This window comes from Protomyctophum parallelum, assembly GCF_964188405.1.
Source record: "Protomyctophum parallelum genome assembly, chromosome: 21".
NCBI classification, from domain to species: domain Eukaryota; kingdom Metazoa; phylum Chordata; class Actinopteri; order Myctophiformes; family Myctophidae; genus Protomyctophum; species Protomyctophum parallelum.
The window spans coordinates 943,115-970,000 of record NC_139713.1 but is presented as its reverse complement, the minus strand read 5'-3'; the positions used below and the strand labels follow the sequence as shown (position 1 = coordinate 970,000).

The 26,886-nt window shown below is 38.3% G+C and overlaps 1 protein-coding gene across 1 annotated transcript in view; it reads right to left on the bottom strand.

Moving 5' to 3' along the window:
- scai (suppressor of cancer cell invasion) overlaps positions 1-25,004 on the bottom strand; it is a 58,316-nt gene extending 33,312 nt beyond the window's left edge. The window contains 7 exon segments of the mRNA XM_083793788.1: positions 6,311-6,409; positions 7,217-7,313; positions 7,625-7,723; positions 10,136-10,222; positions 11,432-11,527; positions 13,897-14,028; positions 24,856-25,004. Coding sequence (XP_083649914.1) covers positions 6,311-6,409; positions 7,217-7,313; positions 7,625-7,723; positions 10,136-10,222; positions 11,432-11,527; positions 13,897-14,006 — 588 coding nt within the window. The 5' untranslated portion in view covers positions 14,007-14,028; positions 24,856-25,004.
- Positions 25,005-26,886: the final 1,882 nt, after the last annotated feature.

The following is a 26,886-nucleotide window of genomic DNA, read 5'->3' as shown; positions in this document are numbered from 1 at the left end:
GAACTCTTGCCGTGTGTGTACGCGGTAGTATGCGTGGGAGTCCACTGTCCGCGAGTACAGTCACTGAGTCTGTTACCCATTAAATCAGCGAGTCTGCTGCCACGTTTTCTCGGCGCTCCGCTGCTTTTTTCTGTGTGTGTGGGACTCGGGGACGGGGTAGTGTTGTGTGTGTGTGTGTGTGTGGGGGGGGGGGGGGGGTGGCTTACAGGCGTGCGTGTGCGTGTGTGTGTGCAATCAAAAGTACTCGGCAGTAGCGAAATAGCCAATGAGAACAGTCTAATCGTTTTACTTAGGCAAAAACCAACTATTGTCGAAGAACAATGTTGATGTAACTAAGAGATTCGCTGATTGAGCTATACGTTATATACAGAGATTTAGAAGGAATATGCAAAATCGTGAGGCGACAATTACTCTCCTTCCGCGTTTTTTTCTTCTCCTGCGGAGTGCGGACTTGGAGAGGGAGATGAGATCCCAGGAGGCGGGGAGGGGCTGAGAGCTAGTGACGGGTGCGCACATGACACATGTTGGCTTTGGTTGTGTTTCATTGGCTTGTGGCCACATCTTATGGGCACATCTTTTCATTGGCGTGTGCGCACATCTTTTTCACACGTGACATGTTTACATTAGTAGTTATTATATGACTGTACATTAGTAGTTATTATATGACAGTGCATTAGTAGTTATTATATGACTGTACATTAGTAGTTATTATATGACTGTACATTAGTAGTTATTATATGACTGTGCATTAGTAGTTATTATATGACTGTGCATTAGTAGTTATTATATGACTGTGCATTAGTAGTTATTATATGACTGTACATTAGTAGTTATTATATGACTGTACATTAGTAGTTATTATATGACTGTACATTAGTAGTTATTATATGACTGTACATTAGTAGTTATTATATGACTGTACATTAGTAGTTATTATATGACTGTACATTAGTAGTTATTATATGACTGTACATTAGTAGTTATTATATGACTGTGCATTAGTAGTTATTATATGACTGTGCATTAGTAGTTATTATATGACTGTCCATTAGTAGTTATTATATGACTGTACATTAGTAGTTATTATATGACTGTACATTAGTAGTTATTATATGACTGTACATTAGTAGTTATTATATGACTGTACATTAGTAGTTATTATATGACTGTACATTAGTAGTTATTATATGACTGTACATTAGTAGTTATTATATGACTGTACATTAGTAGTTATTATATGACTGTACATTAGTAGTTATTATATGACTGTACATTAGTAGTTATTATATGACTGTACATTAGTAGTTATTATATGACTGTACATTAGTAGTTATTATATGACTGTGCATTAGTAGTTATTATATGACTGTACATTAGTAGTTATTATATGACTGTACATTAGTAGTTATTATATGACTGTGCATTAGTAGTTATTATATGACTGTGCATTAGTAGTTATTATATGACTGTGCATTAGTAGTTATTATATGACTGTACATTAGTAGTTATTATATGACTGTACATTAGTAGTTATTATATGACTGTACATTAGTAGTTATTATATGACTGTACATTAGTAGTTATTATATGACTGTGCATTAGTAGTTATTATATGACTGTACATTAGTAGTTATTATATGACTGTGCATTAGTAGTTATTATATGACTGTGCATTAGTAGTTATTATATGACTGTGCATTAGTAGTTATTATATGACTGTACATTAGTAGTTATTATATGACTGTACATTAGTAGTTATTATATGACTGTACATTAGTAGTTATTATATGACTGTACATTAGTAGTTATTATATGACTGTGCATTAGTAGTTATTATATGACTGTACATTAGTAGTTATTATATGACTGTGCATTAGTAGTTATTATATGACTGTACATTAGTAGTTATTATATGACTGTGCATTAGTAGTTATTATATGACTGTACATTAGTAGTTATTATATGACTGTGCATTAGTAGTTATTATATGACTGTACATTAGTAGTTATTATATGACTGTACATTAGTAGTTATTATATGACTGTACATTAGTAGTTATTATATGACTGTACATTAGTAGTTATTATATGACTGTACATTAGTAGTTATTATATGACTGTACATTAGTAGTTATTATATGACTGTGCATTAGTAGTTATTATATGACTGTACATTAGTAGTTATTATATGACTGTGCATTAGTAGTTATTATATGACTGTACATTAGTAGTTATTATATGACTGTACATTAGTAGTTATTATATGACTGTACATTAGTAGTTATTATATGACTGTGCATTAGTAGTTATTATATGACTGTGCATTAGTAGTTATTATATGTCTGTGCATTAGTAGTTATTATATGACTGTACATTAGTAGTTATTATATGACTGTACATTAGTAGTTATTATATGACTGTACATTAGTAGTTATTATATGACTGTACATTAGTAGTTATTATATGACTGTGCATTAGTAGTTATTATATGACTGTGCATTAGTAGTTATTATATGACTGTGCATTAGTAGTTATTATATGACTGTGCATTAGTAGTTATTATATGACTGTACATTAGTAGTTATTATATGACTGTGCATTAGTAGTTATTATATGACTGTACATTAGTAGTTATTATATGACTGTACATTAGTAGTTATTATATGACTGTACATTAGTAGTTATTATATGACTGTGCATTAGTAGTTATTATATGACTGTGCATTAGTAGTTATTATATGACTGTACATTAGTAGTTATTATATGACTGTACATTAGTAGTTATTATATGACTGTACATTAGTAGTTATTATATGACTGTGCATTAGTAGTTATTATATGACTGTGCATTAGTAGTTATTATATGACTGTGCATTAGTAGTTATTATATGACTGTACATTAGTAGTTATTATATGACTGTACATTAGTAGTTATTATATGACTGTACATTAGTAGTTATTATATGACTGTGCATTAGTAGTTATTATATGACTGTACATTAGTAGTTATTATATGACTGTACATTAGTAGTTATTATATGACTGTGCATTAGTAGTTATTATATGACTGTACATTAGTAGTTATTATATGACTGTGCATTAGTAGTTATTATATGACTGTACATTAGTGGTTATTATATGACTGTACATTAGTAGTTATTATATGACTGTACATTAGTAGTTATTATATGACTGTGCATTAGTAGTTATTATATGACTGTACATTAGTAGTTATTATATGACTGTACATTAGTAGTTATTATATGACTGTACATTAGTAGTTATTATATGACTGTACATTAGTAGTTATTATATGACTGTGCATTAGTAGTTATTATATGACTGTACATTAGTAGTTATTATATGACTGTACATTAGTAGTTATTATATGACTGTGCATTAGTAGTTATTATATGACTGTGCATTAGTAGTTATTATATGACTGTGCATTAGTAGTTATTATATGACTGTACATTAGTAGTTATTATATGACTGTACATTAGTAGTTATTATATGACTGTACATTAGTAGTTATTATATGACTGTACATTAGTAGTTATTATATGACTGTACATTAGTAGTTATTATATGACTGTGCATTAGTAGTTATTATATGACTGTACATTAGTAGTTATTATATGACTGTGCATTAGTAGTTATTATATGACTGTGCATTAGTAGTTATTATATGACTGTACATTAGTAGTTATTATATGACTGTACATTAGTAGTTATTATATGACTGTACATTAGTAGTTATTATATGACTGTACATTAGTAGTTATTATATGACTGTACATTAGTAGTTATTATATGACTGTACATTAGTAGTTATTATATGACTGTACATTAGTAGTTATTATATGACTGTACATTAGTAGTTATTATATGACTGTACATTAGTAGTTATTATATGACTGTGCATTAGTAGTTATTATATGACTGTACATTAGTAGTTATTATATGACTGTGCATTAGTAGTTATTATATGACTGTACATTAGTAGTTATTATATGACTGTACATTAGTAGTTATTATATGACTGTACATTAGTAGTTATTATATGACTGTACATTAGTAGTTATTATATGACTGTACATTAGTAGTTATTATATGACTGTACATTAGTAGTTATTATATGACTGTACATTAGTAGTTATTATATGACTGTACATTAGTAGTTATTATATGACTGTACATTAGTAGTTATTATATGACTGTGCATTAGTAGTTATTATATGACTGTGCATTAGTAGTTATTATATGACTGTACATTAGTAGTTATATGACTGTGCATTAGTAGTTATTATATGACTGTACATTAGTAGTTATTATATGACTGTACATTAGTAGTTATTATATGACTGTACATTAGTAGTTATTATATGACTGTGCATTAGTAGTTATTATATGACTGTACATTAGTAGTTATTATATGACTGTACATTAGTAGTTATTATATGACTGCATTAGTAGTTATTATATGACTGTGCATTAGTAGTTATTATATGACTGTACATTAGTAGTTATTATATGACTGTACATTAGTAGTTATTATATGACTGCATTAGTAGTTATTATATGACTGTACATTAGTAGTTATTATATGACTGTGCATTAGTAGTTATTATATGACTGTACATTAGTAGTTATTATATGACTGTGCATTAGTAGTTATTATATGACTGTGCATTAGTAGTTATTATATGACTGTACATTAGTAGTTATTATATGAATGTACATTAGTAGTTATTATATGACTGTACATTAGTAGTTATTATATGACTGTGCATTAGTAGTTATTATATGACTGTGCATTAGTAGTTATTATATGACTGTACATTAGTAGTTATTATATGACTGTACATTAGTAGTTATTATATGACTGTACATTAGTAGTTATTATATGACTGTACATTAGTAGTTATTATATGACTGTACATTAGTAGTTATTATATGACTGTACATTAGTAGTTATTATATGACTGTACATTAGTAGTTATTATATGACTGTACATTAGTAGTTATTATATGACTGTGCATTAGTAGTTATTATATGACTGTGCATTAGTAGTTATTATATGACTGTACATTAGTAGTTATTATATGACTGTACATTAGTAGTTATTATATGACTGTACATTAGTAGTTATTATATGACTGCATTAGTAGTTATTATATGACTGTGCATTAGTAGTTATTATATGACTGTACATTAGTAGTTATTATATGACTGTACATTAGTAGTTATTATATGACTGCATTAGTAGTTATTATATGACTGTACATTAGTAGTTATTATATGACTGTGCATTAGTAGTTATTATATGACTGTACATTAGTAGTTATTATATGACTGTGCATTAGTAGTTATTATATGACTGTGCATTAGTAGTTATTATATGACTGTACATTAGTAGTTATTATATGACTGTGCATTAGTAGTTATTATATGACTGTGCATTAGTAGTTATTATATGACTGTACATTAGTAGTTATTATATGACTGTACATTAGTAGTTATTATATGACTGTACATTAGTAGTTATTATATGACTGTACATTAGTAGTTATTATATGACTGTACATTAGTAGTTATTATATGACTGTACATTAGTAGTTATTATATGACTGTACATTAGTAGTTATTATATGACTGTACATTAGTAGTTATTATATGACTGTGCATTAGTAGTTATTATATGACTGTGCATTAGTAGTTATTATATGACTGTACATTAGTAGTTATTATATGACTGTGCATTAGTAGTTATTATATGACTGTGCATTAGTAGTTATTATATGACTGTACATTAGTAGTTATTATATGACTGTACATTAGTAGTTATTATATGACTGTGCATTAGTAGTTATTATATGACTGTACATTAGTAGTTATTATATGACTGTGCATTAGTAGTTATTATATGACTGTACATTAGTAGTTATTATATGACTGTGCATTAGTAGTTATTATATGACTGTACATTAGTAGTTATTATATGACTGTGCATTAGTAGTTATTATATGACTGTACATTAGTAGTTATTATATGACTGTACATTAGTAGTTATTATATGACTGTGCATTAGTAGTTATTATATGACTGTGCATTAGTAGTTATTATATGACTGTGCATTAGTAGTTATTATATGACTGTGCATTAGTAGTTATTATATGACTGTACATTAGTAGTTATTATATGACTGTACATTAGTAGTTATTATATGACTGTGCATTAGTAGTTATTATATGACTGTACATTAGTAGTTATTATATGACTGTACATTAGTAGTTATTATATGCATTACCTCCACAAACGCTGCCACCTCCTGCAGAACCAGGGTCCATTCCATCTGGTCCTCTGTGTTGAACCTCTGGGTGTAGTCCTCGATCTCCTCCGACAGTTCCTGTTCAATATTATATTAAACATATTATTATAGTCTAAATATGATATTAAACATTATATTATAGTCTAAATATGATGACATCCTTCACTAAGACATCCACCACTAAGACATCCTTCACTAAGACATCCTTCACTAAGACATCCACCACTAAGACATCCTTCACTAAGACATCCTTACCTTCACTAAGACATCCTTACCTTCACTAAGACATCCTTACCTTCACTAAGACATCCTTACCTTCACTAAGACATCCACCACTAAGACATCCTTCACTAAGACATCCTTACCTTCACTAAGACATCCTTACCTTCACTAAGACATCCTTCACTAAGACATCCTTACCTTCACTAAGACATCCTTACCTTCACTAAGACATCCTTACCTTCACTAAGACATCCTTACCTTCACTAAGACATCCTTACTTTCACTAAGACATCCACCACTAAGACATCCACCACTAAGACATCCTTACTTTCACCAAGACATCCTTACCTTCACTAAGACATCCTTACCTTCACTAAGACATCCTTACCTTCACTAAGACATCCTTACCTTCACTAAGACATCCACCACTAAGACATCCACCACTAAGACATCCTTACCTTCACTAAGACATCCTTACCTTCACTAAGACATCCTTACCTTCACTAAGACATCCTTACCTTCACTAAGACATCCTTACCTTCACTAAGACATCCTTACCTTCACTAAGACATCCTTCACTAAGACATCCTTACCTTCACTAAGACATCCTTCACTAAGACATCCTTACCTTCACTAAGACATCCTCCACTAAGACATCCTTACCTTCACTAAGACTTTGACCAGATCCATCTTGTTGAGCAGTAAACAGACCACGATGTAGCGAGCGTAGTATCTAAGCTTCTTCACCACCAGCTCTGGCCTGGAAGTGGGGGGGGGAGGAGGGAGGGAGGGAGGGAGGGAGGGAGGGAGAAAGAAAGAAAGAAAGAAAGAAAGAAAGAAAGAAAGAAAGAAAGAAAGAAAGAAAGACATTTTTGAATTCCTCCACGCTAAACATCCAAACTTATGGTAGTACTAGTAGCAGTACTAGTAGTATTACCTGTCCTCCTTGTTGACCTGGTAGTAGTAACTTATGGTAGTACTAGTAGCAGTACTAGTAGTATTACCTGTCCTCCTTGTTGACCTGGTAGTAGTAACTTATGGTAGTACTAGTAGCAGTACTAGTAGTATTACCTGTCCTCCTTGTTGACCTGGTAGTAGTAAGACCTCTGGCGGATGGCTGAGTAGAAGGAGAAGGCCTCGTTCAGGTAGCTGGTCTCTGACGTACGGAGACTGGAAACAACATGGACTGCATTAAAACATGAAGACTGGACCATGAAGACATTATAACATGAAGACTGGACCATGAAGACTGGACCATGAAGACATTATAACATGAAGACATTATACCATGAAGACTGGACCATGACGACTGGACCATGAAGACATTATAACATGAAGACTGGACCATGAAGACTGGACCATGAAGACATTATAACATGAAGACTGGACCATGAAGACTGGACCATGAAGACATTATAACATGAAGACTGGACCATGAAGACTGGACCATGAAGACATTAAAACATGAAGACTGGACCATGAAGACATTAAAACATGAAGACTGGACCATGAAGACATTATAACATGAAGACATTATAACATGAAGACATTATAACATGAAGACTGGACCATGAAGACATTATAACATGAAGACATTATAACATGAAGACATTATAACATGAAGACATTATAACATGAAGACTGGACCATGAAGACATTAAAACATGAAGACTGGACCATGAAGACATTAAAACATGAAGACTGGACCATGAAGACATTATAACATGAAGACATTATAACATGAAGACATTATAACATGAAGACATTATAACATGAAGACATTATAACATGAAGACTGGACCATGAAGACATTATAACATGAAGACATTATAACATGAAGACATTATAACATGAAGACTGGACCATGAAGACATTATAACATGAAGACTGGACCATGAAGACATTATAACATGAAGACTGGACCATGAAGACATTATAACATGAAGACTGGACCATGAAGACATTATAACATGAAGACATTATAACATGAAGACTGGACCATGAAGACATTATAACATGAAGACTGGACCATGAAGACATTATAACATGAAGACTGGACCATGAAGACATTATAACATGAAGACTGGACCATGAAGACATTATAACATGAAGACTGGACCATTAAGACATTATAACATGAAGACATTATAACATGAAGACATTATAACATGAAGACATTATAACATGAAGACTGGACCATGAAGACATTATAACATGAAGACATTATAACATGAAGACATTATAACATGAAGACTGGACCATGAAGACATTATAACATGAAGACATTATAACATGAAGACATTATAACATGAAGACATTATAACATGAAGACTGGACCATGAAGACATTATAACATGAAGACTGGACCATGAAGACATTATAACATGAAGACATTATAACATGAAGACATTATAACATGAAGACTGGACCATGAAGACATTATAACATGAAGACTGGACCATGAAGACATTATAACATGAAGACATTATAACATGAAGACATTATAACATGAAGACTGGACCATGAAGACATTATAACATGAAGACATTATAACATGAAGACTGGACCATGAAGACATTATAACATGAAGACATTATAACATGAAGACATTATAACATGAAGACTGGACCATGAAGACATTATAACATGAAGACATTATAACATGAAGACTGGACCATGAAGACATTATAACATGAAGACATTATAACATGAAGACATTATAACATGAAGACTGGACCATGAAGACATTATAACATGAAGACATTATAACATGAAGACATTATAACATGAAGACATTATAACATGAAGACTGGACCATGAAGACTGGACCATGAAGACATTATAACATGAAGACTGGACCATGAAGACTACAATACGGCTGCTTTTCTAAATACTAAAACTCACTATAAATGTTGTGTGTACTTACTAGTAGTGGTAATGAGTATTCTCAGTATTACTGGTACTTACTAGTAGTGGTAATAAGTATTCTCAGTATTACGGGTACTTACTAGTAGTGGTAATGAGTATTCTCAGTATTACTGGTACTTACTAGTAGTGGTAATAAGTATTCTCAGTATTACTGGTACTTAATAGTAGTGGTAATAAGTATTCTCAGTATTACTGGTACTTACTAGTAGTGGTAATAAGTATTCTCAGTATTACTGGTACTTACTAGTAGTGGTAATAAGTATTCTCAGTATTACTGGTACTTACTAGTAGTGGTAATAAGTATTCTCAGTATTACGGGTACTTACTAGTAGTGGTAATAAGTATTCTCAGTAATACGGGTACTTACTAGTAGTGGTAATAAGTATTCTCAGTATTACGGGTACTTACTAGTAGTGGTAATAAGTATTCTCAGTATTACTGGTACTTACTAGTAGTGGTAATAAGTATTCTCAGTATTACTGGTACTTAATAGTAGTGGTAATAAGTATTCTCAGTATTACGGGTACTTACTAGTAGTGGTAATAAGTATTCTCAGTATTACGGGTACTTACTAGTAGTGGTAATAAGTATTCTCAGTATTACGGGTACTTACTAGTAGTGGTAATAATTATTCTCAGTATTACGGGTACTTACTAGTAGTGGTAATAAAGCTGTCCGATCTTGGATGCAACCTCTCCGATCTGCCATCGCTTCAACCCATAACGGCTGTCCAGCACCTGCCTGATAACAAACGTTAATTATAGTTATAAACACCTGCCTGATAACAAACATTAATTATAATTATAAACACCTGCCTGATAACAAACGTTAATTATAGTTATAAACACCTGCCTGATCACAAGCATTAATTATAATTATAAACACCTGCCTGATCAATAACATTAATTATAATTATAAACACCTGCCTGATCAATAACATTAATTATAATTATAAACACCTGCTTGATCAATAACATTAATTATAAACACCTGCCTGATCAAAAACCTTCGTTATAAACACCTGGTCAAAAACATTCATTAAACCATGAAGTTACTTTGAAATTAAATTAAGACTCTACTTTTCGGCATTCCAATTTCAAAAAATATAATGGCAAAAATAGCAGATTTACAAGCCCAAAATCACAATGCTTGTAGATCGGCTATTTTTGCTACTTTTGTGTGACAAACTAATGATGAATGATTCATGAAAAAAATTAAAATATGGAGTGACTGTGGAAATATAGTGAAATATAGTGACATATAGTGGCCCTCTGGAGTGAGTGTGGAACTATAGTGGCCCTCTGGAGTGAGTGTGGAACTATAGTGGCCCTCTGGAGTGAATGTGGAACTATAGTGGCCCTATGGAGTGAGTGTGGAACTATAGTGGCCCTCTGGAGTGAGTGTGGAACTATAGTGGCCCTCTGGAGTGAGTGAGGAACTATAGTGACCCTCTGGAGTGAGTGTGGAACTAGTGGCCATCTGGAGTGAGTGTGGAACTATAGTGGCCCTCTGGAGTGAATGTGGAACTATAGTGACCCTCTGGAGTGAGTGAGGAACTATAGTGGCCCTCTGGAGTGAGTGTGGAACTATAGTGACCCTCTGGAGTGAGTGTGGAACTAGTGGCCATCTGGAGTTAGTGTGGAACTATAGTGACCCTCTGGAGTGAGTGTGGAACTATAGTGGCCCTCTGGAGTGAGTGTGGAACTATAGTGGCCCTCTGGAGTGAGTGTGGAACTATTGTGGCCCTCTGGAGTGAGTGTGGAACTATTGTGGCCCTCTGGAGTGAGTGTGGAACTATTGTGGCCCTCTCCATCATCAAACCCTGTTTTAAGCTATATTGTGACAGTAACCATTGCTTTAAAGTGGGTGTACAGGGTGTCATGGGTACAGATGAAGGGTGTCCAGGGTGTCATGGGTACAGATGAAGGGTGTCCAGGGTTTCATGGGTACCTGTGCTGCTGCTGGAACTTCCACAGCTTGGTGTAGACGTCAAACGTCCGTCCGAAATACGACTGCCACTGTTTGTGTCCGTACTGAGGAAGGTCTCTGTTAACAGAGAGAGATGTACAGTGAAATATGACTCTGTCTGCCTGCATGACAGCATCACCATGCGGCCGTGTGCTGCGCGCTCCAGTGAAATTGTACGGCTGAGAAAGATTACCGTAATTTCCGGACTAAAAGCCGCACCAGAATATAAGCCGCACCAGCCAAATTTAGGGAAAATCCCATATACAAGCCGCACCGGACTATAAGCCGCACCGGACTATAAGCCGCAGCTACGTTAGCTCAGAGCCTGAGATGGCTCTGCGTTAGCTGTAAAAATCCATAGATTAGCCGCACCGTTGTATAAGCCGCAGGGTTCAAATCATGGGTAAAAAGCCGCGGCTTATAGTCCGGAAATTACGGTAGTTAATTTGTGTCGGATAATAAGATATTAAGGCCTGTTTATAGGGTGTGTTTTAGCGGGTGTTTCGTCACTCTAGAAGGCTCTATGGAAACACTCACTTTGAACGAAGTTGAACGTGAGAAAGTGACGTTCACACACGGCAGAAATGAACGCGTTCACAATAAAAAATACAGTACGCTCAATTCACCCAAAATGTGAACGCATTCATATTTGGCCGCCAACCCCCATCTGAAAATGTTGTTCCCCCCCCCCCCCTGAAAGAATATATATTCCAAAATTTGCGCCACATTTTAACGATTTTTCAAAAATAGCAGACCTACAAGATCGTAGCGCGGCACTCTGTGCCGAGCTTGTAGATCTGCCATTTTTCAATAGCTAAAGTATAACATAATGCTTAAAACACCAAAAGGGGTTCCCGCCCAGAATGAGGTTTAGAACTGACCATTGAAGAGCTGTTTAGACTAGTCTAGGAGGTTTAGAACTGACCTGAGACCATTGAACAGCTGCTTAGACTAGTCCAGGAGGTTTATAACTGACCTGAGACCATTGAAGAGCTGTTTAGACTTGTCCAGGAGGTAACAGAACTAGGGATGTCAGTAACGGATAGTTTCCCAACCGGTTAGCCAACAGGATTAACCGGGTCATTAACGGATAGTGGTTGATTTTTTCCTTTTTTTTAATAGGCTACCCCAAATGTAATATGCATGTATAGGCTACATAATGAAAGTTGGTAGACGAATGGTATACATTTATTTATGCTCCTTTTTTAAAAGACAAACAAAAAAGCAACATTTAACAATATAAATAAATTGTTGTAGGCTTAATCATCAATAAACAACGCATCGCATCTGCACGCATGCATCTGCATGATGCATGCATCTGCATGATGCATGCATCTGCATGATGCATGCATCTGCGCGTCTACAGTACACTACAGAGGTCCGCCGTACAGGACCTGACGTTCTAGTTCTGAGCAGCCTATACCTATAAAGCCACTGGACGCATGGGCTAAGCCTTTTTATTATTATTAACCCATTCTGGGCAGGCACCCATTTGGTGTTAGCATCATGTTATGCTTTAGCTATTTAAAAATAGCAGATCTACAAGCTCATATTGCGCCACCGAGTGGCACGATACGAGCTTGTAGGTCTGCTATTTTTTGAAAAATCGGAAGAACGACTGACATTTTTTAGAATCTGATCTCAGGTCAGAATGGGTTCGTCAGACCAGTGTGTGTCCAGTGGAAACCTCGTATGAATCTGATCTCAGGTCAGAATGGGTTAAGGAAGATCAGCATGCATGTCACCGTGTTCTGTTTGTTGACTTTTTGCTAACGAGAAAACCCTCAAACATGGATAGCACATGGCTAACTTGATAGCCGTAATGGTTGAGGAGGAGGAGGAAGCGGCAGCGGCTGTAAACGTTCTCCCTCCAGGGCAAATGGCCAATAATGGAATTAATAATGCCAAGTAGGTCTCTGCATTTATACGGTCGACATGTGTTCATCTCGTCTCGCTGTCACTCGCTTACATTTCGACTACCGCAAAGCTACCCTTGTAGCCAACTAGCCAGAAGTACAACAGAGAACTTTGGGACATTGAGGGGGCAGAAAACCGAGCCCGAGCGCTGTTCATGCAGCCTGGAGTGTGACAAGCTGGGCGGCGCAAATAAGAACAATTTTAGGCATGTGTGCAACATGACAACTGTTTTAAAGTATTGTACAGTGACAAGTACAGTCTCTGTAATGTTTATGTTGTACGGTTACTAAAAACGATCTAAAATAAAGGGATTTAAGATCAGAACACGCATTTATTATTATGCAAATTATAAATAAAAAATATCCGGATGTTTCGGTCGGCTAACCGGTTAGCCGGTTAACCCCTGACATCCCTAAACAGAACTGACCTGAGACCATTGAACAGCTGCTTAGACTTGTCCAGGAGGTTTAGAACTGACCTGAGACCATTGAACAGCTGCTTAGACTTGTCCAGGAGGTAACAGAACTGACCTGAGACCATTGAACAGCTGCTTAGACTTGTCCAGGAGGTAACAGAAGTCTGTGACCGTCTTGCGTTCTCCCAGAGGGATGTTGTCCTCGTCCGTCTCCGCTCCGGTCATCACTCACTGCTGACCTCCTGACCTATGGGAGGAAACGCACGCACGCACGCACGCACGCACGCACGCACGCACGCACGCACGCACGCACGCACGCACGCACGCACGCACGCACGCACGCACGCACGCACGCACGCAGAGACAGAGACAGACACACACGCACGCCGTAAAGCAAACCTCTTTTGACTTGGCTGCCACAATTTACAACCCATTCATTTATCAGACGCTCTTAATCCAGAGTGATTTACAGTAAGCAACAACAGCACATGGAAATACATGAAAAATAGTCAAGAATCATACGTAAGCCAACAGTGAAATGAGATGAGCGTATACACTATAGAGTGCTACACTGTAAATCCCTGGAACATGTGACGCGTTTAAACCTAAACACCATGTAATAAAATGCCAAATGTTTATTAATGGTCATAAAATACAGTAGAACACGAGTTCACTCAAACACCTAGTGTTTAACTATATTACTGACTTTGATTGTAAAAACTAAACACGTTTATGTGTTTAAAAAGTGTTACTGGCGATTAAACATGTTCTTCTGTTCATAATCTAAACACTGTGACGCGTTTAAAAAGTGTTACAAATATGTGTTTAAAACAGTTTATAACCTAAACGCTTGGGTTTAGTGTGTTACGTCTGCATAACATTAATGAATACATAAATGATGGGCCTTGATGTGAAAAGCCCAGTTTGACAGTATTTAATGAATCCAGTGGTTCTGAAAGCCCAGTGTGACAGTATTTAATGAATCCAGTGGTTCTGAAAGCCCAGTTTGACAGTATTTAATGAATCCAGTGCTTCTGAAAGCCCAGTTTGACAGTATTTAATGAATCCAGTGCTTCTGAAAGCCCAGTTTGACAGTATTTAATGAATCCAGTGCTTCTAAAAGCCCAGTTTGACAGTATTTAATGAATCCAGTGCTTCTGAAAGCCCAGTTTGACAGTATTTAATGAATCCAGTGCTTCTAAAAGCCCAGTTTGACAGTATTTAATGAATCCAGTGGTTCTGAAAGCCCAGTTTGACAGTATTTAATGAATCCAGTGGTTCTGAAAGCCCAGTTTGACAGTATTTAATGAATCCAGTGCTTCTGAAAGCCCAGTTTGACAGTATTTAATGAATCCAGTGCTTCTGAAAGCCCAGTTTGACAGTATTTAATGAATCCAGTGCTTCTAAAAGCCCAGTTTGACAGTATTTAATGAATCCAGTGCTTCTAAAAGCCCAGTGTGACAGTATTTAATGAATCCAGTGGTTCTGAAAGCCCAGTTTGACAGTATTTAATGAATCCAGTGCTTATAAAAGCCCAGTTTGACAGTATTTAATTAATCCAGTGCTTCTAAAAGCCCAGTTTGACAGTATTTAATGAATCCAGTGCTTCTGAAAGCCCAGTGTGACAGTATTTAATGAATCCAGTGCTTCTGAAAGCCCAGTTTGACAGTATTTAATGAATCCAGTGGTTCTGAAAGCCCAGTGTGACAGTATTTAATGAATCCAGTGGTTCTGAAAGCCCAGTTTGACAGTATTTAATGAATCCAGTGCTTCTGAAAGCCCAGTTTGACAGTATTTAATGAATCCAGTGCTTCTGAAAGCCCAGTTTGACAGTATTTAATGAATCCAGTGCTTCTAAAAGCCCAGTTTGACAGTATTTAATGAATCCAGTGCTTCTGAAAGCCCAGTTTGACAGTATTTAATGAATCCAGTGCTTCTAAAAGCCCAGTTTGACAGTATTTAATGAATCCAGTGGTTCTGAAAGCCCAGTTTGACAGTATTTAATGAATCCAGTGGTTCTGAAAGCCCAGTTTGACAGTATTTAATGAATCCAGTGCTTCTGAAAGCCCAGTTTGACAGTATTTAATGAATCCAGTGCTTCTGAAAGCCCAGTTTGACAGTATTTAATGAATCCAGTGCTTCTAAAAGCCCAGTTTGACAGTATTTAATGAATCCAGTGCTTCTAAAAGCCCAGTGTGACAGTATTTAATGAATCCAGTGGTTCTGAAAGCCCAGTTTGACAGTATTTAATGAATCCAGTGCTTATAAAAGCCCAGTTTGACAGTATTTAATTAATCCAGTGCTTCTGAAAGCCCAGTTTGACAGTATTTAATGAATCCAGTGGTTCTGAAAGCCCAGTGTGACAGTAGTTAATGAATCCAGTGCTTCTAAAAGCCCAGTGTGACAGTATTTAATGAATCCAGTGGTTCTGAAAGCCCAGTTTGACAGTATTTAATGAATCCAGTGCTTATAAAAGCCCAGTTTGACAGTATTTAATGAATCCAGTGCTTCTAAAAGCCCAGTTTGACAGTATTTAATGAATCCAGTGCTTCTGAAAGCCCAGTGTGACAGTATTTAATGAATCCAGTGGTTCTGAAAGCCCAGTTTGACAGTATTTAATGAATCCAGTGCTTCTGAAAGCCCAGTTTGACAGTATTTAAAGATGGAGTGCCACAATTTTTGTATTTTTCCAGCTTTTCATGTGTCTATGGGGTGACAGTACTTCATTAGACACCCTGGAGTAGTTTTTATGTCCAATGGTGTAATAACTTTGTATTTAGGGTTTCATCCTGGAGGCTGAACCCTTGACGGTCAAACGGGCCAATGAAGTAAACACGGATAGTGTGACGTAAAAATATTGCACGCACACACGCACCTCCCCCTCTACATATTTTTTAAATACGACAACCTCTGTGGGCGGAGCTGCCTGCTACATACACACGTGTGAACTGAACACAGCCAGTTTGCTTTTGCTGCTCTGTGTCTAACAGTCATTTCACACATTACCAGTTCACAGCAGAGCAGACTGTTTTTCGTTAGATTGGAAGCAAGTAAATGTTCACGTCGGGTCCTCAGGATTAATCAAGGAAAACCACAACAAACCAGTCTTATAGCCTACCTGCTCTGCTGTATAGTTGCTCATGCTCTTCTCAAAGAGTAGGTTGTTTCTTTTATAATCACAGTGGTCGGGCTTTGATACAGAGTGTAGTGTCACAGTGTGCATTCTTGTTGGCTGTTGTAGTCAATATGTATGTAGGTCCCAATACTTATACGAGGCTGTAAAGTCAAGAATTAGAAGTATGTTGTGTCGCGCTGGAATGTTGCCATGTCTGGCTATTACAAGCGACTTGGGCTTGTTTTCATATAAGTAACTTTCAGGGGAGATGTGGTTGAATTGACCAATGGTTCATGTGAAGGACCCTCAGATTAATATGTTGTTAAAAGGATTGGTGTTGTTGAAACGTTTTCATAAATATTCACAGCAATTTCTGTGACCTATTTTTGTGGACCTGGCCGCTTGTTTCTTTAAATCTGGCGACTTTTGCTGAAACTCAATGCAGTCAGATAAAGGACAGTTTTAATGCCAGGGTGCTTAGCTGGAGGAAACCAATAGCCTACAATATATTGTAGGCTAAATTATCTATCAAACTAATTGTTTCTGCTGTTAAACTATGATCGAATTGGATGATGAGCTGAGCTGATTGCGACAATAGGGTCAATATAATTGGAGGAAATAAATAAATGATTATAAAAAAATCAGAAAAAACAGATCTGATCTGATATGGTATGGATGCGTGGTATTATTATGCCTATACATGGATGGTGGCAGTATAAGTGCACATTGGTGCCTATACGATATCTCAGAAATTTGGGAAGTGTTCACTTCTAACATTCACAAAAACATGAGTTTTTGTTACATTACAGACACCAATTTGCCATTTTGTAAACAAAAGGGCAGGAGGGGGAGGGATTAGGACAAGTGGGTGGTCTTAAAGGAGGAGGCGGAGGGACTGGATTAGGTGGGTGGTGCTATGGTTAAACTCACGCATACCTAATGAACTGGTGGGTGTGTCCACATAAAAGCATCATTTTAACAAATACTGTACACTTTTTTGAAAAAATTATACCTCATATACACTTAAATACACCTGATGATCATGTTTAAGTGTGGAAAGAAATCACGGCACTCCATCTTTAATGAATCCAGTGCTTCTGAAAGCCCAGTTTGACAGTATTTAATGAATCCAGTGCTTCTGAAAGCCCAGTTTGACAGTATTTAATGAATCCAGTGCTTCTGAAAGCCCAGTTTGACAGTATTTAATGAATCCAGTGGTTCTGAAAGCCCAGTGTGACAGTATTTAATGAATCCAGTGCTTCTGAAAGCCCAGTGTGACAGTATTTAATGAATCCAGTGGTTCTGAAAGCCCAGTTTGACAGTATTTAATGAATCCAGTGCTTCTGAAAGCCCAGTGTGACAGTATTTAATGAATCCAGTGGTTCTGAAAGCCCAGTTTGACAGTATTTAATGAATCCAGTGCTTCTGAAAGCCCAGTTTGACAGTATTTAATGAATCCAGTGCTTCTGAAAGCCCAGTTTGACAGTATTTAATGAATCCAGTGGTTCTGAAAGCCCAGTTTGACAGTATTTAATGAATCCAGTGGTTCTGAAAGCCCAGTTTGACAGTATTTAATGAATCCAGTGGTTCTGAAAGCCCAGTTTGACAGTATTTAATGAATCCAGTGGTTCTGAAAGCCCAGTTTGACAGTATTTAATGAATCCAGTGGTTCTGAAAGCCCAGTTTGACAGTATTTAATGAATCCAGTGGTTCTGAAAGCCCAGTGTGACAGTAGTTAATGAATCCAGTGCTTCTGAAAGCCCAGTGTGACAGTATTTAATTAATCCAGTGCTTCTGAAAGCCCAGTTTGACAGTATTTAATGAATCCAGTGCTTCTGAAAGCCCAGTTTGACAGTATTTAATGAATCCAGTGGTTCTGAAAGCCCAGTTTGACAGTATTTAATGAATCCAGTGCTTCTGAAAGCCCAGTGTGACAGTATTTAATGAATCCAGTGCTTCTGAAAGCCCAGTTTGACAGTATTTAATGAATCCAGTGCTTATAAAAGCCCAGTGTGACAGTAGTTAATGAATCCAGTGCTTCTGAAAGCCCAGTGTGACAGTATTTAATGAATCCAGTGGTTCTGAAAGCCCAGTTTGACAGTAGTTAATGAATCCAGTGCTTCTGAAAGCCCAGTGTGACAGTATTTAATGAATCCAGTGGTTCTGAAAGCCCAGTTTGACAGTATTTAATGAATCCAGTGCTTCTGAAAGCCCAGTGTGACAGTATTTAATGAATCCAGTGGTTCTGAAAGCCCAGTTTGACAGTATTTAATGAATCCAGTGCTTATAAAAGCCCAGTTTGACAGTATTTAATGAATCCAGTGCTTCTGAAAGCCCAGTTTGACAGTATTTAATGAATCCAGTGCTTCTGAAAGCCCAGTGTGACAGTATTTAATGAATCCAGTGGTTCTGAAAGCCCAGTTTGACAGTATTTAATGAATCCAGTGGTTCTGAAAGCCCAGTTTGACAGTATTTAATGAATCCAGTGCTTCTGAAAGCCCAGTTTGACAGTATTTAATGAATCCAGTGCTTCTGAAAGCCCAGTTTGACAGTATTTAATGAATCCAGTGCTTCTGAAAGCCCAGTTTGACAGTATTTAATGAATCCAGTGGTTCTGAAAGCCCAGTTTGACAGTATTTAATGAATCCAGTGCTTCTGAAAGCCCAGTGTGACAGTAGTTAATGAATCCAGTGCTTCTGAAAGCCCAGTGTGACAGTAGTTAATGAATCCAGTGCTTCTGAAAGCCCAGTTTGACAGTATTTAATGAATCCAGTGCTTCTGAAAGCCCAGTTTGACAGTATTTAATGAATCCAGTGGTTCTGAAAGCCCAGTTTGACAGTATTTAATGAATCCAGTGGTTCTGAAAGCCCAGTGTGACAGTATTTAATGAATCCAGTGGTTCTGAAAGCCCAGTTTGACAGTATTTAATGAATCCAGTGCTTCTGAAAGCCCAGTTTGACAGTATTTAATGAATCCAGTGCTTCTGAAAGCCCAGTTTGACAGTATTTAATGAATCCAGTGCTTCTGAAAGCCCAGTTTGACAGTATTTAATGAATCCAGTGCTTCTGAAAGCCCAGTTTGACAGTATTTAATGAATCCAGTGGTTCTAAAAGCCCAGTTTGACAGTATTTAATGAATCCAGTGGTTCTGAAAGCCCAGTTTGACAGTATTTAATGAATCCAGTGCTTCTGAAAGCCCAGTTTGACAGTATTTAAAGAATCCAGTGCTTCTGAAAGCCCAGTTTGACAGTATTTAATGAATCCAGTGCTTCTGAAAGCCCAGTTTGACAGTATTTAAAGAATCCAGTGCTTCTGAAAGCCCAGTTTGACAGTATTTAATGAATCCAGTGCTTCTGAAAGCCCAGTTTGACAGTATTTAATGAATCCAGTGGTTCTGAAAGCCCAGTTTGACAGTATTTAATGAATCCAGTGCTTCTGAAAGCCCAGTGTGACAGTATTTAATGAATCCAGTGCTTCTGAAAGCCCAGTTTGACAGTATTTAATGAATCCAGTGCTTCTGAAAGCCCAGTGTGACAGTATTTAATGAATCCAGTGCTTCTGAAAGCCCAGTTTGACAGTATTTAATGAATCCAGTGCTTCTGAAAGCCCAGTGTGACAGTATTTAATGAATCCAGTGCTTCTGAAAGCCCAGTGTGACAGTATTTAATGAATCCAGTGCTTCTGAAAGCCCAGTTTGACAGTATTTAATGAATCCAGTGGTTCTGAAAGCCCAGTTTGACAGTATTTAATGAATCCAGTGCTTCTGAAAGCCCAGTTTGACAGTATTTAATGAATCCAGTGGTTCTGAAACAGTGTGACAGTATTTAATGAATCCAGTGGTTCTGAAAGCCCAGTTTGACAGTATTTAATGAATCCAGTGCTTCTGAAAGCCCAGTGTGACAGTAGTTAATGAATCCAGTGCTTCTGAAAGCCCAGTGTGACAGTAGTTAATGAATCCAGTGCTTCTGAAAGCCCAGTTTGACAGTATTTAATGAATCCAGTGGTTCTGAAAGCCCAGTTTGACAGTATTTAATGAATCCAGTGGTTCTAAAAGCCCAGTTTGACAGTATTTAATGAATCCAGTGCTTCTGAAAGCCCAGTTTGACAGTATTTAATGAATCCAGTGCTTCTGAAAGCCCAGTTTGACAGTATTTAATGAATCCAGTGGTTCTGAAAGCCCAGTTTGACAGTATTTAATGAATCCAGTGGTTCTGAAAGCCCAGTGTGACAGTATTTAATGAATCCAGTGGTTCTGAAAGCCCAGTTTGACAGTATTTAATGAATCCAGTGGTTCTGAAAGCCCAGTTTGACAGTATTTAATGAATCCAGTGCTTCTGAAAGCCCAGTTTGACAGTATTTAATGAATCCAGTGCTTCTGAAAGCCCAGTTTGACAGTATTTAATGAATCCAGTGCTTCTGAAAGCCCAGTTTGACAGTATTTAATGAATCCAGTGCTTCTGAAAGCCCAGTTTGACAGTATTTAATGAATCCAGTGCTTCTGAAACAGTGTGACAGTATTTAATGAATCCAGTGGTTCTGAAAGCCCAGTTTGACAGTATGTAATGAATCCAGTGCTTCTGAAAGCCCAGTGTGACAGTAGTTAATGAATCCAGTGCTTCTGAAAGCCCAGTGTGACAGTAGTTAATGAATCCAGTGGTTACAGGGTGCTTCCCAGGTGGGCCTCGCTGAGCAGAAATAGAAGAGGTTGACCCGAAACGACCGACCGTGTCCCACATACGGTTTCCTAGAGCAGAGCCAGACGCGGGCAGAGAGAGTCCAACCAGAGGAACAGAACCCAGGGGTTCTAGTTGATTGATTGATTGATTGATTGATTGAAATATATATTAACAGTTTGCAGAATTACAGTACATTTCAAGCACAAACTCAATACAAAGACTGTTAACTGTGAGTGGACGACCCAATTAAGCATTACACTTGTTTACAAGAGGGTCCACCATGTTCAATTCATCAAAACATTTAGAGACAATTCTATAGGCTATATAGCCAAAGAACAGAACAGGAATTCATCATAAAGGAGGTAAAAAGGGAAAAGAAACATAATAGTGAGGGGGAAAAGGTGGGGGCGGTGGGGGGGGATTCAGATTTTACAGAGGCCAGTTTCAAACTGCAGCCGTCCGTAGGGGCCCTTTGAGAGGTTTTGAAGGAGTCAAGGGATTCACAGAGAAACAGAACCAAGGGGTTCTAGTTGAACCCATAAAAGACCCCCTGGAACTCCCTCAAGGACCCCTGGGGGTCCCTGGGGGTCCCTGGGGACCCCTGGGGGTCCCTGGGGGTCCCCCTGGGGGTCCCCGGACCCCACTGTGGGAACCACTGTTCTATGCTGCTGAAGGAAGCCAAAGAAAACATCTGTCACGTTTAGTTAGTTAGTCACCCACAACTCCATATATGGTCACGCCGCGTGACATCACAACTCCATATATGGTCATGCCGCGTGACATCACAACTCCATATATGGTCACACCTAGTGACATCACGACTCCATATATGGTCACGCCGCGTGACATCACAACTCCATATATGGTAACACCTAGTGACATCACAACTCATATATGGTCACGCCTAGTGACATCACAACTCCATATATGGTCACGCCTAGTGACATCACGACTCCATATATGGTCACGCCTAGTGACATCACGACTCCATATATGGTCACGCCGCGTGACATCACAACTCCATATATGGTCACGCCGCGTGACATCACAACTCCATATATGGTCACACCTAGTGACATCACGACTCCATATATGGTCACGCCGCGTGACATCACAACTCCATATATGGTAACACCTAGTGACATCACAACTCATATATGGTCACGCCTAGTGACATCACAACTCCATATATGGTCACGCCTAGTGACATCACGACTCCATATATGGTCACGCCTAGTGACATCACGACTCCATATATGGTCACCCCCGTGACATCACAACTCCATATATGGTTACGCCGCGTGACATCAAAACCCCATATATGGTCACACCTAGTGACATCACAACTCCATATATGGTCACCCCTGTGACATCACAACCCCATATATGGTCACACCTAGTGACATCACAACTCCATATATGGTCACCCCCGTGACATCACAACTCCATATATGGTCACGCCGCGTGACATCACAACTCCATATATGGTCACGCCTAGTGACATCACAACTCCATATATGGTCACGCCTAGTGACATCACAACTCCATATATGGTCACGCCTAGTGACATCACAACTCCATATATGGTCATGCCGCGTGACATCACAACTCCATATATGGTCACGCCGCGTGACATCACAACTCCATATATGGTCACACCTAGTGACATCACAACTCCATATATGGTCACACCTAGTGACATCACAACTCCATATATGGTCACACCTAGTGACATCACAACTCCATATATGGTCACCCCTGTGACATCACACTCCATATATGGTCACCCCTGTGACATCACGACTCCATATATGGTCACACCTAGTGACATCACAACTCCATATATGGTCACGCCTAGTGACATCACAACTCCATATATGGTCACGCCTAGTGACATCACAACTCCATATATGGTCACCCCCGTGCCATCACAACTCCATATATGGTCACCCCCGTGACATCACGACTCCATATATGGCCACCCCCGTGACATCACGACTCCATATACACGACATCATATACAATAATAAATAGTTGTATTCATTGTGTGAATAACACTTAATTCACATTATGAACCGTTCTTAATCAGACCAGTGTGTGTCCAGTGGAAACCTCGTATGAATCTGATCTCAGGTCAGAATGGGTTAATCAGACCAGTGTGTGTCCAGTGGAAACCTCGTATGAATCTGATCTCAGGTCAGAATGGGTTAATCAGACCAGTGTGTGTCCAGTGGAAACCTCGTATGAATCTGATCTCAGGTCAGAATGGGTTAATCAGACCAGTGTGTGTCCAGTGGAAACCTCGTATGAATCTGATCTCAGGTCAGAATGGGTTAATCAGACCAGTGTGTGTCCAGTGGAAACCTCGTATGAATCTGATCTCAGGTCAGAATGGGTTAAGAATACTAAAAATCGTGAGGGGCGCTCTGACATCATCATGTCATACTGGCCAATCAGAATGCCTGTGATTGGTTAGCTGATTTGCTCGTTTACATAATTTATGACGTAAAGTTTCCCTTCAATTTCAAGTTGGCGTTTAATGTTGTGATGTTTAATTTATGTCATATTTAGAGGAATTCTGTAATTTCTCTGTTCATCGTCAATAATGGTAAATATTGAGAGGTGTTTGGGGAGAAAAGCTGTTTATAGGAGGGGCTAGCGCCCCTCAAAAAATATATACAAATAAATATCACTATCAATACAAAATATAACAGTACACTAATGAATAATACAGACATGTTGCTTCCTGTAATTCAGGTTAATTTAATAAAGCGTGAATAATGAATGAGTTCAACTGACACGTTTCCTAAAAAATATGAATAATCTTCACAACGAGATCACAGCCATACAATGATGGAGACGTACAGTTCAGCGCAAGAGGGTGTCTGCTATTTAACACCCCATCCAAAATAATTAATAAAAAAGAAATCTAAAGAAATCTAAACCCATTGAGCCAGACTCAGACAGGCAGACAGACAGACAGACAGACACACACACAGACAGACAGACAGACAGACAGACAGACAGACACACACAGACACACACACAGACAGACAGACACAAACAAAAGCAGGCATGCATTCATGAATCATTGCTCGCCAATTGATGGTGGTGTGTGTGTGCGAGTGTGTGTGTGTGTGTGTGTGTGTGTGTGTGTTGTCAGCGACAATGCTAGACAGAAGAGAACGCGGCGACAAAACGCACGCACGCACAGATCAGATCTGCAAGACTACACGTTTTTGTCGGCGTGTGTGTGTGTGATATAGATCATGTCATTCTCTTACCTCCTCTAGGTGTTTACAGATCTGGTATTAGATCTGCACCAGCGTGCACGCGCACACACACAGCCTCGTCTTCCTCGCCTCTCCTGCAGACATCTTCATCATCCTCATCATCATCGTCAGTCTCACCAAACGTCAGAAACCGTTGGAGATTCTAACGGCTGGATTCAGACAGACAGACAGACAGACAGACAGACAGGCAGACAGACAGCTCTGACCTGCGGACTGACTGACTGCAGATACTTCCGGGTCAACCTTTTGGTTTTTGCCTTTCAAAATAAAAGTTTTTTTTTTTTTTTACCCGTTTCTTTTCAAAATAAACGCCTTTAACCCTAGAACCAACAGCTATTAGGCTCTTCAATTCGAAGGCCAGCCACTAGGTCTATGAACTGGACTGAGGTTTTTTTTTATTTTAGTTATTTATGGGCCTGAGTGCAATAACAAAGGATTTTTAATCATCCCCACGGTCACCTTTTAAATGCTTTTTAATGCCTTTTATGTTTATTCCCGCTTAGTCTTTAACATGTGTCCCCCTGCTTTTGTGATGTGTTTTTTTAACTAACATGCCTGTACGAGCTTTGGGATAACCTGAATTTCCCCTTGGGGATCAATAAAGTATCTATCTATCTATCTATCTATCGGGAAAAGTATCGGATAGGCCCTTATTTGTCATATCGGGTCATATCGGTATCGGTGAATATGCCAGTCTAACCACAGACACAGGGGTAAGGGGTCGACACTATGCCAGTCTAACCAATGATCCCACACAGGGGTAAGGGGTCGACACTATGCCAGTCTAACCAGCGATCCCACACAGGGGTAAGGGGTCGACACTATGCCAGTCTAACCAGCGATCCCACACAGGGGTAAGGGGTCGACACTATGCCAGTCTAACCAGCGATCCCACACAGGGGTAAGGGGTTGACACTATGCCAGTCTAACCAGCGATCCCACACAGGGGTAAGGGGTCGACACTATGCCAGTCTAACCAGCGATCCCACACAGGGGTAAGGGGTCGACACTATGCCAGTCTAACCAATGATCCCACACAGGGGTAAGGGGTCGACACTATGCCAGTCTAACCAATGATCCCACACAGGGGTAAGGGGTCGACACTATGCCAGTCTAACCAGTGATCCCACACAGGGGTAAGGGGTCGACACTATGCCAGTCTAACCACAGACACAGGGGTAAAGGGTTGACACTATGCCGGTCTAACCACAGACACAGGGGTATTGGGGTCGACACTATGGCAGGTAAATAAAATGTTGGGGCATGTGGAGTTTGCTTTGGAGTTGCCCAAACTGAGTGAGGAGTCTGCTATAAACACAACACGAGATATATAGCTAGATAGCTACAAACACAATACGAGATATAGATAGCTATAAACACATGAGATCACGACACGTCACACTGGTATCGGTATTTGTTCTAAAAAGGGTTTGCATGTTATGTTATAACAGTTTTCTCTGCTAATGGTACCAACATCAATACAGCATGGAATTGTGGACAAAACCTAATCCAACTGTTACATACTTGTGTGTGTGTGTGTGTGTGCAACAAAATATTCTTTAGTTTTGGGTCTGAGAGGCTAAATGTCATCAAACGGTGGTCCGTGGCTCAGATGGGTCTGAGAGGCTAAATGTCATCAGATGGTGGTCCGTGGCTCAGATGGGTCTGAGAGGCTAAATGTCATCAGATGGTGGTCCGTGGCTCAGATGGGTCTGAGAGGCTAAATGTCATCAGATGGTGGTCCGTGGCTCAGATGGGTCTGAGAGGCTAAATGTCATCAGATGGTGGTCCGTGGCTCAGATGGGTCTGAGAGGCTAAATGTCATCAGATGGTGGTCCGTGGCTCAGATGGGTCTGAGAGGCTAAATGTCATCAAATGGTGGTCCGTGGCTCAGATGGGTCTGAGAGGCTAAATGTCATCAGATGGTGGTCCGTGGCTCAGATGGGTCTGAGAGGCTAAATGTCATCAGATGGTGGTCTGTGGCTCAGATGGGTCTGAGAGGCTAAATGTCATCAGATGGTG